Below are 20,568 nucleotides of genomic sequence, written 5' to 3' on the forward strand. Positions count from 1 at the left end.
ACAGAGTAATAATCAGTGAGAAGATCCCCTGCTCCGAGATACAGCTCCTGTTTTTGATCTTAGTGCTCTGATATAGTTGTGAAATACCAAGGATTAGGCAAATTATAAGGTCTAAGTAGAACTGATTGACGAGTCTGACCTCACGAAGAGCAGCCTCCAAGAGCGTGGCACGATTACGTGGGCCAATTGCTCTCCTATAGACATGGTGATATAGTGGATTCCGCTCTATATTTACAGGGAATATTTAATTTGCAACCGAATCTTCTTCTTGGTTTGCTCCAGGCAACATTCAACTATAGTTGTCGCGTTCTTAACTCTATCCATAAGCCTTGCTACGCTTATTATATATCGATGCCCTCCAAAGAAAGTCTGCTAGCCAGCATCTCACAATAGAGAATGGTACGTCGAGAAGCTGCTCTTCGTCGAGGCTGTTCCAGGCCGCCGATCAACCAACAAAGCCTCCAAAACTTTTGGCACAATCTTGAGACCCCTTTCTCATCCATGTATAGTGATACAGCGGTTGTCACCGCAAGGTCCAACAGAATATCGTTAAGTCGCATAAATACGTTCAGTCGAGGATGGCCAGAGAGTTTTAGATATGTGTATCGAGTCAGCATGATACCAGCCTGATCCCATAGTTCCATTCCATTTGCCCATCCTGTCGGTCTCCACTTCATCTCGCCAGCGGGCCTTTGAAAGTGCTTGTTATACTGCATGCTCTCGCAACTATCTTTCATTTTAATTTTACAGCCACGAACGTCAACGGTTATTGTGTCGCTGAGTGATGATAATTCCGCCGTTCTAAATGGTTGCTGGAGACCACCATGAACAATTCGGGACATGTAACTTGGCTGGCAAAGATATCGCGACAATTTCCATGTTCGTCTAACGAGTACAATATGCCGTGGTCGTCAGGTCCAGTGAGGACAAGACAAGGGAGTGAGTTTGGCATCAGCTGTGCGCCGATCGGAGCTCTTGCGAGTCCCACTAGGGTTCGAAAAAGGTGATATAGGGTACGTCCTCGGCTAAGCATATTGAATCAGCGAAATGAAATGTATTACCACTGTGTCTAACAGAGGGAAAAGACTACTCGGAGTACTTAAATAATCGACACAAGGATTGAATAAGTAACGGGTCAAAAAGGTCTCTGACACAGTTCACGGAAGCAGAAGGTACTGAAGGGTCCCCGAAGTAGTTATCAGTTAGAGCTGAGTCAACTCAATCTGCTTTATGAATCACAATAGAGATGAGATCGAGCAGAGCAAGTTCTCCTGAGTGGACTACGTTTCTAGCCCTAAAGGATGGTCTCTTCTTTGCTTCAGGAATGACGACGATCAGCTTTTCCTCGGGGATCCTGTATAAAGAAAAATAGCAGAAGGACGCACATAATGCCCCGAATACGAAAATTCTGGCGTCCAGCATTAACAACATAACTGCTTAGACTCTGTGATCTGCGTAGAATGAGACACGCTATATGGAGGTTCAGTGTGGTGCAAATTTCTTCCTATGCGGCAACGCTCAAAACAAGAGTGGTGCAAGGTGGCGAGGCCTAACTAGAGATCCGCCAAGTTCGAGTGGAGTGACAATGGGAAGGAGGTGGATACCTCCTTTCACTAAGAATCGCCCATCTTTGAAATGTCTACCGTCCTTAGATACGGGATTTCAAGTCTGAAGCAACGATTCGCAGTAGCACTAAATACAAACCACAAAACGACAACGGACCGCGAGAGCAAGGAAAGAGACTGCTTAATCAGTCAAGACATTAGGGAGTCATGCCAGTGAAGTGAAGGATCCTATCGACGCGATCAGCCCGGTCGCTCAGTTTAATTTTCACTCCCGCAATGTTTGTGCAGCAATTCTCTCACCATAGTCTGTTAAGCGGTCTGAAGCTGTGTCAGGCCAATGATGCGGAAGTTCGAACAAATACATCTCACCTCGACTTCAGAATTGACTCGGACAATGAGTTGAACCAGTCACTCCTGACATCCAGATAAACCGGACGAAGGAACGGCTATTATTGCTCGCCTCAAGGTCACTAATGGAGAACTAATACTTTACGCGAGAAAACTTTTGCCTTCTTCGAACCGGTCTGCACTTAGCGTGACAGAGTGCCACACTTTAAGGAAGCGGAGGAAATATTAGAGATTAAGAAACGAAAAGCTCACCTGGTTAAAGACGTTGTTATGTGGCAGGTTCCTTGACACAGGTCTGAAACACAACTCTAGTCGGGATGAAGGCCCAGCCTATCTCCCGCGACCAGTTTCGACCCTCTGCTATTGTTGTCAAAGCAGCAATACCACATGTCCGGGGGTGTGATAGTTGTTGGAAATCTTTCAAAATTGCCAGAGCTATTGAGAAGGAATATATAGTCCAAGAGTCGACCTTGACAAAAGCGAAGAGCTTCCAGCGTGGCTTCCAACTCTGTTATTTGGTTCACAAGCCTATGGCTTTCTCGGCTTCATATCTATATAATTGTAGGAGATCTTGATAGGCCTCGTACCAATCTTCGAGGAGACGTTTGCGAGACTTTATCTATCCTTCTCTGCGTTCTCTAAACGTATACTGGGCTATCCTATTATGCTCACGCTTCTTCTTCACTCCAAATCAGTAAGTAAACGAAATTGGATTCTTAGAATATACCTTGTGCCTTTTTAAGGAATCTTCTTTCTTCTTATTCGAGACAGTAGTGCTCCCCTGCTGTAAGTACTACACATCAGGACCCTGACCAAAATCGCAATTGTGGTGAGTTGTGGCCGTTTGCGCCCGTAGACAAGATGCCGATAGGATGGTTCCAAACTGGGAGACGCCACAGCACACGGGAACGGCGTTGAGCGAGACGCTATTCTAAAGCGATATGAGTACCTTGATATGTTGGATGTTAAGACGCTGGATGCCCGCTGGGAGGGCTGGACTGCCACTCTTGGATGTGCTGTTAACGAGATAGACAGTCGTGAATTTTATACGACTAGGAGGCTATGATATTAAGCTAACAAAATAGAGCTCCATATTGAATCTGGCTCAGAACCGATGCCACGCAAGACTGTCATGATAAGACGGCTTTTACGTAGTTCACTTTCTGGAGCCTGGGAAGCTCGGGGCGTTAGGCTAGGAGTGTTGCGAGTCTGGGAAATTTCGATTGAGAGATAGACAAGGTTCAACTCGGGGACAGCAATGTCGAGAATCGGGCTTTCGCATCTCGATACTGTCATTTCACCACTATTGATAGATCTATGCTGCGCCTTCTTCGCTGGGATCCCGATATGGCTGCTACACTACCAGAGTTCCGTAAAACACTGCCTTCCCACGAGCGGGGCATGAGTATGGCGATCAAGTCTTTAAGCGGAGAGTAAGGGGGCGGCGAATGCTGACCAAGGCCATGCGTCTAGCTCGTTTGTGCTTGACTGTGTACGTACTGTATCCATTTTGCATGATGATGCGTTGAACAAGGCCGAGTTGTGACAGCGTCATTACAACCACTATACTCGCGCCGAACGCCTCCGGAGGAACCCCGCCGCCTAGAACGCTCATTATTGCGCAAACACGCAACACTCAACTCACTCATTTTCACAACTATCGAGCCAACTATCACTTCACTCATTGAACTATATCATGTTGACAGCAATATGTAGGCCGTTCTATTGCCAACCATCGGAGCGCTTGTTGCAACTACTCAAGATGCGTCAGGAAAGGCCACCTTGCGGCCTGTGATGCGGCAACGAAAGAGGCCTCGATCGGACAAGAGAATAGTCGCTCCTTTTGCCTATATATATCATAGTCCTCGACCTCCTAGTCTTCGAGGTCAGACTCGTCAATACATCCCATTTAACTCCCATGGTTGAGCGTTGCACAACATGATGCCATTTGGTAGTGTTCAGCTCGTGATCATCCTGGCATTTCGGCGAGTGCTTACCGAGTGACATAATCAGCGCTCCGCCTTCCAATTTAGGTATTGCACTACGCGAAAATTACGAAGTACAACCCCATCAGTTAAGTACTAGGAACATTGAACAATATACACCCTTTCATTGATTGTTTTTGGGGTCCACCAAGGTTCGATATTAAATATCGAGGGGGCAAAACCAGCACACCGAGTAGCTATCCTTGATTTGACCAACTCCACATTCTATCATAACTATGTTCGCATTGCCTCCGGAGGTCCAAAGTTTTTGGACAGATGCCGACAAGGTCCACACCGCATTTGAAGGAGCGGGAACTGGAGGCGTCGGGGTATATTCCACTGGAAGAAATCTGCACATCAACTCCTTGAACGGTATTGAATTCGACATCACGACTGGTCTCTGAAGTCGAACCTGGTTCCAGGTTCCTATCGCAGTTCATAGGCTTTGTGGAGATAGTGACCAGATCGGATTGCTAAGAAACTATTCGTGGTTATGGCACAGGAAACATCATGAAGACCCCGTGAAGCGTGAGTAGTAATCATAGGGGAGGAACGCCTAGCGCTTTGAGCTAATATTTGCACCTCTGAGAGCTAGCTATCGTTTAGATACCGCGTGCATCCAGTCCCTAACAATTGCTTCCTCCAGTGTGGCAAGATTACCTGCTACAACTGAACAAGTGCAAGTACCTTCTTTCCTGTCAAGCAGCCAGCCTCGCACATGTGACATCGTGCATGCCTCCATCTCAATGGTCACCACTGACCATATCTTCAACGCATGGATGAGGGCATTGTAAATTCTGAGTTCCGAATCTAAAGAGCTTTCTTGTGCACCATTTTCGCAGAATAAATCCTCCTGGACCTTGCTCATTATTGCCATTAGAGAGGCTGAGTTACAATTTGCTGCTGTCGGCCTCTCCTGTTGCTCGACTCTCTGAAATAGATGTGGGCGGACCTCGGACATTATGGTCGTTACCGGGTCGATTTGCCGAGGGATAGGCTTCGGCATCAGCTCAGGAACTATACTTTTATTGATAGCTTCACAGAAGCACTGAAGAACGCGCGTCGCAGAGCTCCGAGACGGATAAAATTCGGCTATCGTCATGCCAAAGGTGAAGAAGAGGCCAAAGACGGCAGTGGTGTAGGTATGGGTTTCCGATGGATGAAAATGGAAGTGATAAAGGATATCTTCCACCGCAGCTCTGGAATTGTCGTGCCTTCAAAGTCGTTCTGGAAGATGATCATGACTGCGAAGCTTAGTGCGAGGGTCGCTCATGTTATTCATTTCTTTCGATGTAATGGACACTGTTTTCAACGACATACTAGACTCTTGAATCAGTCTCAACGAACCCATCAAGAGCTTTTTGAGGGTCCCTAATGTGGCAAAATCGCGTATGCGGTACTCTTCAAATGCGTACTGTGCTGCCAGATAATGTAGCCTGAAGATAGAACGGCTTTAACCTAAATATATCGACACAATTCTGCATTGACCTTGCACATAATTGTCCAGGGCCTCGAAATGCATTGTTCGTAGGAGCGGCTGCCCAAGCACAAGAGCTGCAAAGATCATCGGCATGAAACTCAACATGATGTCCCCAGGCGTCATACTCCGTTGGCTAGAGTCTCTCTCAAGGTTTTGTAGGAGTCTGCCCGAGGCTTAAGAATGATTTTTGAACCCTGCTGCTGACATGCATTGGATATGAAGGCTTCACTCATAATAATAACTCCATGAATTACATTCTTGTTTGTCTGAAGATAAGGAGTTATCAGTATTTTGCCAGGGCACACTAACGCATCCGGACGCGTGCCAAATATGGGTTGGAGCAAGGTCTGTAAGACTGGCAAGGTCAGTATACATTGATTCAAATAGCTTTTCACAGACAGTAACCACTTACAAAAATGTATAAACCCCTGCTCGCTTCGAGTGGTCTTGCCTGCAAGTTTGAAGAAGGGGTTCAAGGTTGCAATGTTTAGATCAAATTTAGTAAGCGGATGTCTGACCAAATGTCTGAAGCCGCCAGTGTCCCCAGCATTAAACGCATTTTTTTGAGTAGACTCGGAAGTAGATTTGGCGTGTTGGGGTTGGGCTTTAGCATCAGGCCTAGGTAGTGCGGTACACGAAGTTCTGCGGGATGGATCGCTCGTGACTATAGATCTGTGCTGCAAACCGCCAACGCCAATCTGGTCTTTGTGTTCACTAATGCAAATTTTTTCGAACGCAAGCCTCACAGCTGGTTTAACGAATGCTTGCTGTTGCTGCATTTGACATGTACCGTGGCTTTCGCTGTCAGGCTTCTGCGCGTCGATTAGTTGATGTCGGCAGATGAGTCATGGCAGCCGTACGATATCTTGAGTGAAATCAACGCGAGTAGTTAAAGTTGAAGAATATGTCTTCCGACATTGCCTTCTGCGATTGTGGGTCCGTGACGCGACATGGGCATTAATTTATGGAATTTTGCTTTTGAGTCCTTCTGGTCCATCGCTCTGAACGTGCAGCACGATATGCAAGGAGCTATTCGATATTGAGTGTGAAAATTGTAGCAGAGCCAAGTATCTGGATCGACCAGATTCAGTGGGTGGGGAACAGAATGGTTGACTTCAGTTTCCGGGGTGCTAATAGAGGAGCTCCTTCATGTGCAGATTGATTGGGCTATCTCACGCATCGCATCGTTTAGACCTTGGCTACATGGTCTCGATTATGTCTGATTGGACTTCACATGCCTCCGGAAATCAGACACCTGGGCTGTGATCTTGTGCAGTCCCTGGCAAGCTGGGATGAGATCTACTGTACCCTGGCTAATATTTGTCGATTTGGTCTTGAATGACTAGAATGATATAATCGATTGCAGAAGAACACATTAAGGGCCCGATTGGATAGGCAAGTACGTTGGGCAGATGCTGGGCCTCTGACACTCGTCCAGGAACAACAATTTATCGGTTCCACACACGCCACATGATACACCATCGAATCTATGCCAATGAGCATTGCAAACGTCCTTGACTTGATCCTCTCAGAATACAGCACTTCTCTCTACGAGGTTGCTGCCGCTACGGCCTACGGGATTTCTCTGTTTAATACACTGCATCATCCCATCGGAACGATGCCGAGGAAACAGAACCATTGTCAAGCTGTGTTTTCAAACTGCGGTCTGTTCCCACGGTCGATACTTGCAAGGATAATGCGAGCTCACTCATCACTGAAATAGTTTTCGTATAATACATTGTCCTTAGTCACTGATAAGAGCTTACTTTTGGCTCCGAGCGTAGTCTTATTGTGATAAAAGTATAGAGCTCTTTGTTTTTGTTCGGTGTTGAATCGCGGGTTGACGCCGCTGTTATGCCGATGATCTTGCCACACAAGAAGAAGTCCCGTTAGGCTGGACATGAGTTCAAGCGTTATCACTGAACATTTTCCTCGCCCGGAGAGTCATGCTGTTTGAGAGAGGTATAAAGCAAGATCTTCCATCGCGTAGTTGGTGCTGCGTCCGAACTGCATCCGGGTCACCACTTCCTCCCACGCTCGGTGAGTGAGCAGGCATCATGCCGGTCTTGCCGGGCTGGCTCACGACTTCTTCCACCTCCCCTCTGAACTGCCATGGTGGGACTAAATTATACATCATGGCATGTAAAACGGCAGCGGCAACTGGACCGACCCAGTGAATCCAGTGCCACGATGTGCCACTAAAACCGGTGCCAACAAATACCCCAAAACATCTGGCTGGGTTCATGCTGGGTCCACCGTAGGCAACCTTTGCGACACTGAGACTTAAGCTCACCAAGCCAAGTGTTAACCCTGCTAGAAACGGGGCCAAGGTTGGGCCAAGCAGAGATTTGTTGCGTGGATCCATTGCAACTCCAAAAACGATGATAATGAGGATGAAAGAGCCTGTGAACTCGACGGCAAAGGCGTTACCTAGCCCAACCTTCTCACTCGCGGGAGCAGTTGAACCGGGAGGGAAGTCATTGATCAGGAAGCATCCGCCCACTTTGAAATCGCGACCACCCCAGCTCGCGCGTAGCATGAGGCCCGCTAGCGAGGCACCGGTGAGCTGGAATGTTACGTAGATCAAAGCCCGAGGTAGAGACGTAAGTCGAACTAGGAATGTGGCGATAGTTATAAAAGGATTCAAATGGCCTCCTGTTATAGGACCAAAGCAGTAAATTGCTAGCGTGAGGATCATAATAGCCTGGATTGTACCGATGATTGCACCGACGAACGTGCTGGTGCCGAGAATGCCTAGGCTTGGTGTAGGACTTGGGAGGGGAGCATTAGCTGGCGACATGGCTAGGTATGCCGTGAGGTAAACAAGGATAAATGTCCCTAAGATCATTGCGCTTGAATCAGCCATGTTGAACTATTGGAAGACGTTTCTGGAGCTGAAGGGCGGCAAAAGCTCACAGAAGATGGGGTTGTGGTAAAAACTAATGAAGTACATACCGACTCCCTCAATAACGCCCTGCTTCCATAGAGCAATTCTAAGCAAGCCCTTTAAGCCAAAAAGCTGTTGATAAGGGATAAGGGGCGCCGCATCTGGTATCTCTTTCAGGAGAGAAGCATTTTCTGGGTCTGTCCGATTGAGAATAAAATCTTGGTTACCACCCAGGCGACCAGCGAAAACATTCACTGCTGGACGGAGCTCGTCACTCATGGTCCAATTAGCTCCCGAGGACAGAGAGCTGTCTTAGGTCCAGGGATGCTTCGGGTATAATCAAATAACAGGAACAATATAGGACGAGACCTTGCTATCTTCGTCGAGAAACGTGTAACTCTAAGAAGTATATACCTTTTGTGAAAACCTGGTTTGGGTTAATGGATACAGTAGCTGTTGAGATGTTGATGAGTCAAAGCTGATAGGGATCTGAATTATTAAGAAGGTCTCCACACATCGCTATTTAGGAAAATACCCTGTGTCATGGGTATGTCACCCCCTGAAACTCAATGTCGGAGAACTTAGCACACTATTCAGTGATCATGAGGCTTTGTCATGGTCACGTAAGCCTCCGTTAACTAGTATACAGAACTTGTAGGCTGCACATTGGGTTCATAACTTCATCCTAGGCCAGAAACTACAGCCGAGCGCTATTTGCCCACGCCAGATTGGATACGTAGATGAATATCAAGGGATACACTCTGTGTACTATGATGACTATGTGTCGAAAAAGAGTCAATGAGCAGCCTGTTACACGGTGCTTTCAGTAAGTCAGGGAATATGCAGATCCAGATACGGCTCGAGGGGTTAGCCCATAAAACCCCATAGTTCTCCGGCTGCTTATCATGCTGTCATGTCCCCTTGGAACCCAAACACCTATAACCGGATAGGGATAGGCTTAGTCTACTCTACTAGATTTACTTGGGGGGAATGTATACTATTTCTCGTCCGAAGAACTGGAGCTAGTGGTTAGCAGCGACATCGTTGCGGTCACAGGTATCGATCATCACACAAATTCAGATGACCGCGCTAAAACGACGAACAGTGCCCAGCAAATCAAGAGTACTTGGAGGCTCATTTAATGTCTGACTACCTTCAAGCCTTGTGTCTGAAATCGGCAAGTATACTACAAAATCCTGTTCGATATAGTCTTTAACCTAGCTTATGTCGATTACGCATAATAAGTCTTAACTGCGTCAACGGTTACTGAAAAGGAAAACAAAGACCAGACCTTTCGCAAATTGTTAGCGTCTAACCTATACGATCATCGATTCCTGAGGACTGCTCTCAGCATAAGTAGGAATTAGCTGGTCACTTGGTCGCTTGAATCTTCTTTCTCAACCACCTTAGGATTATTCACGAAAACTATATATCAGAACTACATTACAAGTTTAAACGCATAAAGAAAGACTTATCCACCTCATTCGAATCGAATCTCTCCCACCAGCATAATGACGACGGGATAAACCTGGGAGAGATTATCGCACTAAATCTTCTTTCAACGGGTCGACAGCCTAGTATAATACCAGTCTTCACCCGAAATACACAACACTAGCTCGCAAAGGCCAAAAGAGCCAAACCTTTCAAAATGCCTTCTGTCACCTTTATGGACGCTGCTTCCACGAACACCCTTTCCATTCACAGTCGACCCGAGAAGGATCAGAAGCCCAGCATTACCCAAACTTACTTCCTCGCCTACACTGCCCGCACCAAGCTCTCTCGCCAGGCTGCCCAACCTGATCCCGACCTCCGACTATTGATCGGACACGCCAACATGCTCGATTCTTTGATATTCGACCTCGAAAACGCTGAGCAAGAGCAAGAGCGGTGGCTCAATAATATTCTCAACGGTTCTTCATTGGAGGGGAAAGAGGTAAAGTATGAAGAGATGATCTTGGTCTTAAAAAAGGACGAGAAGGAAATTGAGAATAAGGCTAAAATCACTACTTCACAAGTCGACCATAGTATCCAGGATAATGAAGAGAACTATACCCTTACCCGCACAGTATAAGACTATCAGCCTCGAGGCCAAGTGCACCACATCGTCAGAGTCTCTGTCTACAAGTCGAAGCCTCCTCCGGACAATGATGCACAGTAAGCAGTTATGCTCCTCTTGCCCGACGGATTTGGGCATGCGAAACATAACTACATCCTGGCCGATGTATCCGCGAAATCCAGCCAGCACACCATTCTGCCAGATTATGTTGAAGGTACTCAGATTCATTTTCGTTGCGAAAACAGATCTATGATCCATGCGGCATCAAGGTGACAGGCTACCAGTTCAGCTGCTCCAAAGAAATCCAGCTGTCCCGATCGATGATCACGACTGGTCGTATGAGGGGAGAGCGAAAGTAAAGGCCTCGGACCTCAATGATTGGACAAAGGGAGACACCTACGCTATAAGAAAAAAATTCCGAATGGATTCTTGATCATCTCTGATGAGTCCAGCATCTCGGTGGACAATATCGTGATGTAAAAAACAATTGCTGTCACTGTCCCAACTCTGCCTGCGCAGACACCAATTTCGACTTGTCGACCGCCGTATGTATTTCCTGTTGTTGCAGAACATAGTCCTTTATTATCCCGCCGCTTTCGAAGATGACTCTCATCATGCGGACCAGAGCACTCTGAACGACATCAGCTATTGATGGTTCAACTACTAGAACAACATCGCTACGGATGTACCCGCCATTTGCAACTTGCGACCTCCGTGCAGAGCCCTGTTGGATAAGATTCAATTGCCAGTAATGGAAGCAAAACTAAGGCAACCCTGACCTCATCAACCTGATTCGCCCTGGTTCCTGTCATTCCTTCTCACCTTGTCGTCGACGAGAGCGAGGACAGCGGCAAGAAGTCAATCAATGAAACTTCGAGATAGGTGGGATGCCTGACATGATCGGCAACATTCTGCTCCGTAGTCTAGCTCTCGAGGTTCTTTATGCGCTGTCCTTTGATAGCATGTCTACCTCAACTATGCCAATGTAGATTGATATCGGGTGTGAAGTATGTTTGGTGAAGAGTACAGGAGCATTACACCAACGGTTAGGGGTGGCTGAGGGCGTTTCCGGCACCACTGAGTCGCGCTGATGTGGTGATGACCTTAGCTTTGAGTTAATAGCACTATTTGACATGCCGATTAAACTAGAAATGTAAATCTGATAAAAATCAATAGATTGGTGTTGCAGCGTGTTGAAGTGCTGAGCGGTGCTGGGAAAACTGCTGGGGGATGACTCTGAAAATTTATTCGTGTATTGTATTCACCGCGAATACATACATAGTATTAGGGTCTGTTCTGTCTGTGACCTTGCGCTGTACATGCAGGTGAGGGAGCTCGCTCTTCGCAATCAAACGATGGCTGTCAATACGGCATGCATGAACGTCGAACATCACCCAAGCAGGATCAAACTGAGGTAGTATGATCCGAAACTCGGTGTCCAACTTTAATTTGATGAGTATCGATAGATGCCGCTAGACGAAGCATCAGAGCCTAGTCAAACAGTTCTCTGCATCGACGCAATGATTTGCTCGGCATTGGCAAAGCTGAGCTCTTGGAGAGTCTCGTTCCAAATCACATCGTTCACGGTCTTGCCTTCGGTGTAGTACCAGCCTGAGAGCCTGCAAGAAGTTTCAGCAACTTGATTCTGAAGGATGGCAACTACGAAGACTTACGGCGCTATCTTGCTGTTCATCAGGAAGCAGCCATGAGAATCTTTGTCGTGTCCCAAAACCGCATGGACATACGTCGCCGCACCCCGGGCCACGGGTCTTCCAGCGATACCGAAGAACATCTTTGCGGCTACGGCTTGCATACCCTTGGTGTCGCGGGCTAGGCCTGTACCTTTGACCAAGCCGGGGTCCACCATGTTGATGATCACGTCGTTGGGGTCTACCAATTCGGCCAGCTTGACGAGGAACAACTGGGAGATTAGTTTGGACACGCCGTATTGCTCCTGTGGGTTGAATGTTTTGGGGTTGTCGAAGGAGGCCAAAAGTGGGCGTTGGCGTCGGTTCGGGAACTTCACCAGGTGCGCGGTGACCGAGTTGACAATTGTGAGGTGTGGAGGTGTCATACCAGGGCTTTTGATCTTCAATATCGGAAGGAGGAGGATTGAAAGGAAGACTGTACCGAGATGATTGACCTGGAGGGTGAGTTCGTGGCCGGTTGATCTGACTGTCTGGTACGTGAGGGGCCCGATGCCGGCGTTGAGGATTGCTATGTCGATGCGCGAAAGGGTTTCGTTACACTTGCGCGCAAAGGCTTGGATCGACTCGTACGACTCCATATCGAGCTGCCAGACATCGATCTTGGCCGAGGGATGGGCGGCTTTGAGCTTGCTGGCTGCTTCGTTGCCTCGGGAGAGAGACCGGACGCCCATAATCAGATGCGACAGACCGAGGGAAAGGAGCTGTTGCGCAGCGTCGAAGCCGATTCCGCCGTTCGAGCCGGTGATGATGGCAACTTGGCCTGCTACGTTGGGGTATTTTTGCTTCGTGGGCAGTTCGATCGTGGTGCAGAATTGATTTCTGAAGAACACCGGTGCAAAATTCTTGGGGAGTGGAGCCATGTCCTTCGACGGGACCACAGGAGCGTTGGCGGTGACCCTGTGAGGCATTTTGTATGTCGCTTCAAGGTGAGAGATTCTGTGTGCCGTTTCGAAGTGAGGGCGCCAGATGGGATGCAAGAAGGCACGACGTGGGTAGTAAGATTATCACTGGTAGAGAGCAAAAGGCACAGGAGGCCGTCCATGCTTTGAGAGCGAGGTAATACTCATCTTTAATAGGAGACCAGTTGCCGGAGCGTGGAAGCTACAACTCCGTCCGGGTGCATGGCCAGGTTTGACATAATGACGCTCATCACATCGTAATCCCATTCATCCTGAAAATGGCTCAGTCTTCTAGCAAAAGCGATAAGTAAGTCCGTTGACAGAAGCCTGCGCAAGATACTAATAACAGGACAGGAATGCGTTGAGGAATGAGGCCACCGGAACGAATGAAGCTAGTCTATATGAGGAAATTCTAGATATCTTGGCACTAGGCAGGCAGACACTGAGTTCCGTCTCCGGCTGTCTCAACTTCGACCTTGCCGGAGGCCTTCCTTTTCCTTGTTCGATGAACTGGCCCCGGAGATTTTACTTCTCCTCTGCTCCTCTATTAGTGACTTCGTACTTCTTCCAACTGTGCGTTCGGGGGGGATACTTGGCCAGTGCCCTAAGACAGCTTCCGGCCCTTAGCAATGGCCAAAGCACAGTGTAAGTGAGAAAGCTTCCATGATACGCACTGTATGAGCAGCGATATAACTCAATGCGTGCCTGTTTTAGACTCAGCCGGGCTTCACTTCATCGTTAGAACATCCGATCAAGCCCCTAACAAGGAGGACCGTCGAGCGGTTATGAGCCATGCTGCAAAACGCCGGTGGAAAAGCCGAAAGACCCCCAAACTCCATTCCTGGATTGATCCCGAGCGCAGCCTGGGAGATGTGGAGAAACACGAAGAATCACTGGCTCCCTCTGTCCTCCCAATGCTGGGTCTCAATCATTTTGGTGGGGATTTAAACGGAACGCCGTTACCTTCGGGTATCGAGCCCGCGATGGTTCAGGATCTAGTCAAATGTAAGAGGTTGTCATAGTACCTGTCCTCATCGTCCCTCTATGTGATAGGTACTGACAGTGGTCGAGTGATTGAGCTCGATAAGAACGGAGTGTATCCATACGAAGTCTGTCTCCGTGTTCATCCCGTGCAAAGAGGCTGGTTCGCATACATGATCAGCGATATCTGCTGTATACATTCCATGATGTTCTCAGTTCGAGCGTTCGTCGATAACATTTCCTCCCTCGAGCAAATTAGCAAGGCGGCAGCCTTTCACTACGACCAAACCCTGCGACATCTTCAAGCTCGAATCAATGTGTTTGAGCACACTGCCTGGGATCCTGCTTTGAGCGATTGCACTATTATGGTAATCCTGAATCTAGCTCAAGCTGCAGAGATCACAGGCGATCTTGAGGCTGCACGGAATCATGTGAACGGACTTTTGAGAATCGTCAGCCTGCGAGGCGGATTACGGTCATTGCACGCGCATAATAATCTTCAAGTCAAAGTTTGCAGGTGTGTTTGCAACGTCCCTCTCTATATTACCCACATTTGGTCTGGTCACTTGGAGTATTATACGGAAGTGACATCTCTGACTCGAAGAGGTAGGGCCGACTTAGGACTTGCAATGAGGTTCGGCACACTACCACGCCTCTTCCAAGACGACATCGAATGGAGTTGCTTCATCGCGGACCGAGGGTTGATTCGCTGCCAGCACGGGGATTTTGAGACTCAAGTTCGAACTTTCATCGATGGTCTCGACTCGCGACTGCGAGACTGCTGGAAAGACGCTCACGCCTTCTCGTGTCTGAGCAACCTGACTTATCAGACCACGCGCAAATTGTCTCCAGGAACGTACTGTGAGATGATGATCTCAATACTTTACCGACTCATGCATCTGTCCATGAAGCAAGACACGCTTCAAGAAGCAGTGCGGCTCGGCTTGCAAGCTTTTTGTACGACTCTTTTCATGACACGGCACTATCTGGACAAACCTTATGAACAGCTTGTTGAGAAATTCAGAACTGCTCTGTACGGCGTTTTTCATGTCTCAGCTATCGTTGTTCCTGACCTCATCATGCTGTGGTTCATGATGCTCTACCGTATAGTAGCCTACAAAGAGCCACTGGCGAGTGATTGGGAGAGTGTCCAACTGGAACAGGCTGTTCTCTTGACTGGGGTTACCACGTGGCCTCATGCGCATTCCATGTTGAAGTCTGTCATGTGGGTTGGCTTTGTCCATGATTCTCCCGGCGTCCGAGTATTTGAGGCAGCCAGAATACGACTGGAGAAGCCCAAGGAGATTGATGGCCAGAAAAACGAGGACCGCCGCCACTCAGGTGCCAATACTGAGCTAGGCTGAACAGCAGACTATGCCATAGCTTTGGGGGCACCAAGGGAGTGAATGAAACGGGTAGTGAATCTGCCATGATCTATTTCGCATGTTGCGGTCTTGGCTGGGAATATTGAAATGCATGTTCTCATGTTGCTGTCACATAATCATTGGCTTTCGAGACATGTTGAGGACACCAACTGCTCAAGGCCATGCTATGGAAAGATTTGTGTACTAGCTGACGTTGCACAGGGCAGCTGTCTGGTATTGAAGGCTGATATTGAGGAGGGCACACTGAACGAGGATCGTCCAATGCGGGGCGTGAGAAATCCGTATTATCGCAGGATTAGTCAGGAATCTGTTATCACCGAGTAGTCAAGGGATTTCTGTTCAAGCACTCAATACACGGTGTACTCGTTTCTTTTTCAGAATTTCAATCCCGGCTTTGGATTTCAGTTACCCGAAGTACACTTCGGCTCTATAGTACGATCGACGGTAATCAATGGTGATTATCTACTATCGGGGAAATTTTAGAACAGTTCCACATTTTCTGTTCGAATAATGTTGTTGCCTGACGATTTATTGGTCGGATAATTCGACCACCTCTTCCACATCCACTTCTAAGACTGAAAGTATAGCGGTAAAAGCTTTCAATTCCAGAAGTCTCGAGTGGCCAACAAAGTATTGGCTAAGAAAAGATGTCAATGTCCCCACCAAGCGAGAACCCTTCATTGTCTAGCGTAGGCAAGTCATTAGGGATCCCTGTGGCCCAGTTCACTCTGCGCCCATGTGAGATACCTGTACCCCCGATGGAAATTGTCCTTGGCTTCCTCGGTCGGTATCGGGGACAGATTTCCCATCCATCGTAATTGCCTTGTCCTTCTCGTACAAAACTTTTGAATGCAGTGCGTTCCAGCTGGTATGCTCTTTGATGACGAATAAAACAACTCTACCATCACATTAGATATCGATCTCGCACCCTTTGATTTGGAATCGCTGCGTCACAGTGGCCTTCATCCGACCCACGGCCCGGTCTCCTTCTCGATTCAAGTTCACCAGAGTGCCATTCTCGCGATGCATGATGAAGTCGCCTGCTGCTTTATTTACTTTGCATGAAATCATCGATTGCTAAGCCGCCACTCCATGCTGGTTGTGAGATCAGCTCATCAGCGTCACTGAGGTGCTTAAGACGTACGCTCCTTTGTCCGCGAACATGCTTCGAAAACTTTTCCACCAGAAGCATCGCCATAGGTGGGCCAACCCTTCAAGAGCTTCGATATACAAAATTGGGCCAGCATCTCATCAACAGTGCCATTGAAATGGTTCAATGTCCTTGACCTTGTCTCCTTTTCAGTCACGTTACACTCCCTCTCTGGAAGCGCAGGTCCTTGAATATCTAGGTCTCTTCGACAATATCGGCTTTATTCTCTTATTGGTTGGCACGTTTAGTGTACCACCGGAAGAGATAGTAATCAGAAAGTCTGGAAGTCGGAATTCGATGCTGGCGCCCGCTAATTACACATTATAAGCTTGTCTTCTAGATCTAGTTTTGTATCACGCCCTAGTCAGAATGAACGTTTCATGTTCGAGATAAGTAAATGGAGACATTATAGTTCTTCTTTCTATGCAATCAAAGTTTCACTCGCCCTCTAAGCTTCGATATATTGGCACGAGCAGGTAATATACTGCGTGATAGTGCCGACAAGAGTCATCAAGCCCCGCAATGTGATATTCGGACTATACAGGAAGCTCTTTTCCCAACTACAGCTGTGAATTTTACATGGCTCCGGTAAGTCCAGAGCTGGCCGAGATGAACTGCGCTGTAATCCACCTTGCCTTTTCACTCGCAACCCAGGCCACCATATCCGTAATATCCTCTGGATCTGCAAGACGATCAGAGCCTCTTTGCTGAGCTGGATAATAAGCCTAGCGTCGTGAGAAGCTTGTGACTCCATGTGGTAGATCGGATTGTTTCCAAGGCATGGAGAATCAAGAAGACAATCTCGATAAGTATTTATAGGCCTCAGCCCTCGATCGGAGCCACCTTCTTGAGCGAACGTCTACGTCATAGCGCAAGATTATTTGAGAGAGTTAAAATTGGGAACCCACGGATGTTGCCCATAACCGCCGTGTAGTGAGCTCCAATGTTTGCTTTAAATCTCAGATTCGGCTAATCGAACGTTAAAAGTAAAGATGTCGGTCGTGACTAAACCCAGAACGATTAGGGGAGGTGGATTTCGAGCGGCTCCGAGCGGGCGTACAATATCTTTCCCATTCTGCGTCGATAAACCATGTGTGTTGATCATGCGCCTCCTAATGAAGGGTCTTGACCGCGTACCCAGTTATGCTGTCCCAAGGCAACCTATCCCCAGCACGCTTTCTTTTAGCCATCTACGGCCATGCATACCTCAAGTTCCATCTCATTATTCCGCAGAATCGGTCTTTCCCAGAACCAAGCACCGTCCAGGACAAACAACGCCTAGTTGAACGGTCTATTGCCCTCAGGTCGGCAGCTCAAACTCAATGCAGCAAAGTACAGTGCTTTGGCAAGATTATGCACCGATGAATCCGTCCGGTATTCTAGCAATTCCTGATAGAAAAGAAGGCTAAAGTCACGTCCATCATCGTCAGTGATTGGCTAAATAGTTCCCAGGACCGATGTCGCGCCGGCTACCAACAAGGAGGTGATCAGGCAGGAAGATTCGTCTCCGAGCTCGACGGTCTGCTCGCCATGATGCACACGCAATAATGACACGTGTCCTTGAAGATTAAGGTCGAATATCTCCCGCAATTCAAAAGGTACGCCTTTGTCGGCAAACTCGATTGAGTCTTGCATTGAGGTCGTCTCCTTGGACAATGGGCGACGGGTAGTCTGTGCTCAAGAGCGACAAGGCGAATGCTTCTTCGTCGAGAGCTACGCGCGAGTATGCGTGACTGGACTCGTGGCTGTGCCCGTAAAAGCTGATGAGATCCACGCCTTGGCATTCACCAAGGAAAGCCTCCTTCGTTGCCTCCTTGCTCGTCTTTGCCTCAACACCTAACAACTTTACAATGTCTACGGCGCTGGTTCTAAGCCCCTTCCCGGTCGTCCGAAGGGTTTCCGTAAACGATGATAGAGAGTGATTCCGGGGGAGATTGTTGTTTTCGTCGATGCAGACCGATATGAAGAATCGAGAGACTTATGAAGTAGACAACGCAGTTTCTCTCCAAGAGTAGATTCTCGTCTTCAATTTCTAGACCGTGAAAGACCAGTGTATATAATATTATGATGAGAAGTAGAACTATAACGTCTTCTGGCTTCATGTATAGATAGAGAGGCGCAACGAGGGGCGCAAGCTCTTTCATCTATTGTTCATTGTTTCGGTTTGCGAGACTTCACCGTTAGTGTATCGAAATGGACAGGTGGAGAGTTACACTTACTCGCTATCTTTAAGTGCAAATAATTCTAGTTCTGAATTGTCTGAATGCGGTGTTTAAGGGGATACAGTAATGGGTCTTCGCTTTGATGGACAATTACCAGTATAAGCTTGTTATCTACCTCCATCTAGTCTAAGCAAATGATTCTTGCCTCTGAGTGGCTTCAATCTCGTACAGACTGGCCAGCTTCACAACTCGACCCTCCCACATATTAAGCATGTTGCCTAAGGACGGGACTTCCTTGAGCTGCTCGTGAAGGCTCTCAAGACCTTTCCGCGTATTGAAGCCCCGTTCAGGCTTTAACATCTCAACCTCCTGGATAAACTGGCTTCTAGCATCGAGGAGGTCTTGCGCATCTGCGTCAAGACCTCTGACTGCAGGAAGCGCCATGACAGCAGACCGTCCGAACATATCGAAAACACTTCGCGCCTTTCCAAGATGCGTCCACTTCCAGAATTCGGCTGGCCTTGCCTGTAGATGTCTGTAGATGCCTGTAACATAGTTGTGTGGCGAGCCTGACGATTGGTAAGAACTTTCTTCCTTTCGAGGGCTCGCAGACCCTGGAGCGCGGAAAGCTCGTTCCTCATGTAAACAGTAATATTCTCGGCGGCCTCAAGTTCTTGGAGAGCTTGTAATGCGGCGTCGGTGACGTCTACTACCTTGGAAATCTCATCGGCTTTTGGCTGCAATAACACAAAGGCCTATACATGCGCCCTCCACTTGATGGCGATCTCGTCCCAACACTTCCCCACAGCCTTCGCTCGGTCGAGACACTTAACGGCCACCATGGGAAATATATCAGGCTTCAGACGGGAACAATTATTCCACCATATCACCGTCGAAGATAGTCCCAGTGCCCATTGCCTTACTATGCAGATTGCGCAAATTTCTTAGCCGAGGGATCTCCGCCTGGGGGGATGGCCGCCGTGCAACAACCATCGACTCAACAACGAATATTATTGTCAAGTTATGCCTAGCATCGTGCGGGTCAAAATTTTCGGGGGAATCAAGACACTTCTGAATGGAAGCCTCGCAAGACTGGCTTGGGCAAGGGAAGCGAGCTGAGAGGCGTACGAGAATGGCGTGCATCTTACAGGATGTGTCCCAGTCTTCAATGTCCTCGTCTTTCTTGATCCATTCTTAAATAAAGTATTCCAGGTCCTGTCGATCAATTTTGAAACCTGGGGCATGCTTCGAGCCCAATTGGTTGAATCTCGCAAGTGCCAATTCACCGGCAGCGTAAGAAGCCAGAACATCCTGCTCATTTCGACCAGAAGTATCCAGCATCTTTTGCAGGTTGATAAGCCTAAGATCTAGTTTGTCCACATTGACATTAGTAAAGATCTGGCGAAGCCTCACCCCCGCTCCCGTGTCTGGTGTTAGTTGCTTCCAACAGGTTTTCAAAGTTGCTTCGCCGCCTTCAAGGATCTTGCCGCGACCGGCAGCGAGGATTATTGTATCTGGCTCGGACAAGCAGCAAGTCTGCGAGAAGAATGCAACTGTTCGGTCTATAATCTCTGAGATGCGCTCCACAGTCTCACGGAAGGCGCAATAGTCTCTGAGCGTCACTGCGATGTCGGCTCGAAACTGGAGGACGAGTTGTTATCCACCATGATATTGGACCTTTCCATAGTCTCCAGCCATATCAGCGAGCTTCTTGAAGTCTCTGTATAAGTCTTATTTGTAGTGACAGAGATATTTAACAGTCACATTACTATCTGCTTCTACCAACCTCCTTGAATATTAGTCCATCGACGCGCTACGTTCTCACTCACTCCTACTAAAAATAACTAACGTGAAGAAGTCAACGTTGCTAAAAGAACGAGATGCCTAATCACCTTGGTCGCAGGATTTGATTCGTCAGTTTGGAAGCTCTCGTTTACTTCGAGTTCTTGAGCAAAAATTCG

At 47.9% G+C, this 20,568-nt stretch overlaps 5 protein-coding genes across 5 annotated transcripts; 2 read left to right on the forward strand and 3 right to left on the reverse strand.

The window, feature by feature from the left end:
- Nucleotides 1-7,284: 7,284 nt before the first annotated feature.
- Nucleotides 7,285-8,544, reverse strand: PV08_02241 (uncharacterized protein; the record flags this gene model as incomplete). The annotated part of the gene is made up of 2 exons (XM_016376601.1): nt 7,285-8,216; nt 8,334-8,544. The coding sequence occupies 2 exons, from the start codon at nt 8,542-8,544 to the stop codon at nt 7,285-7,287; spliced, it is 1,143 nt and encodes a 380-aa protein (XP_016241877.1).
- Nucleotides 8,545-9,913: 1,369 nt separating this feature from the next.
- PV08_02242 (uncharacterized protein) lies at nt 9,914-10,336 on the forward strand (the record flags this gene model as incomplete). Its single annotated transcript, XM_016376602.1, has 1 exon — nt 9,914-10,336. The coding sequence occupies one exon, from the start codon at nt 9,914-9,916 to the stop codon at nt 10,334-10,336; it is 423 nt and encodes a 140-aa protein (XP_016241878.1).
- A 1,480-nt stretch (nt 10,337-11,816) lies between these two features.
- PV08_02243 (uncharacterized protein) lies at nt 11,817-12,938 on the reverse strand (the record flags this gene model as incomplete). Its single annotated transcript, XM_016376603.1, has 2 exons — nt 11,817-11,940; nt 11,995-12,938. The coding sequence occupies 2 exons, from the start codon at nt 12,936-12,938 to the stop codon at nt 11,817-11,819; spliced, it is 1,068 nt and encodes a 355-aa protein (XP_016241879.1).
- Nucleotides 12,939-13,558: 620 nt separating this feature from the next.
- Nucleotides 13,559-15,274, forward strand: PV08_02244 (uncharacterized protein; the record flags this gene model as incomplete). Its single annotated transcript, XM_016376604.1, has 4 exons — nt 13,559-13,574; nt 13,644-13,934; nt 14,001-14,427; nt 14,521-15,274. The coding sequence occupies 4 exons, from the start codon at nt 13,559-13,561 to the stop codon at nt 15,272-15,274; spliced, it is 1,488 nt and encodes a 495-aa protein (XP_016241880.1).
- A 3,519-nt stretch (nt 15,275-18,793) lies between these two features.
- Nucleotides 18,794-19,248, reverse strand: PV08_02245 (uncharacterized protein; the record flags this gene model as incomplete). The annotated part of the gene is made up of 2 exons (XM_016376605.1): nt 18,794-19,152; nt 19,182-19,248. 2 exons carry the CDS (start codon nt 19,246-19,248, stop codon nt 18,794-18,796), a joined length of 426 nt encoding a protein of 141 aa, XP_016241881.1.
- Nucleotides 19,249-20,568: the final 1,320 nt, after the last annotated feature.

This window comes from Exophiala spinifera, assembly GCF_000836115.1.
Source record: "Exophiala spinifera strain CBS 89968 unplaced genomic scaffold supercont1.1, whole genome shotgun sequence".
Classification (NCBI taxonomy): Eukaryota; Fungi; Ascomycota; class Eurotiomycetes; order Chaetothyriales; family Herpotrichiellaceae; genus Exophiala; species Exophiala spinifera.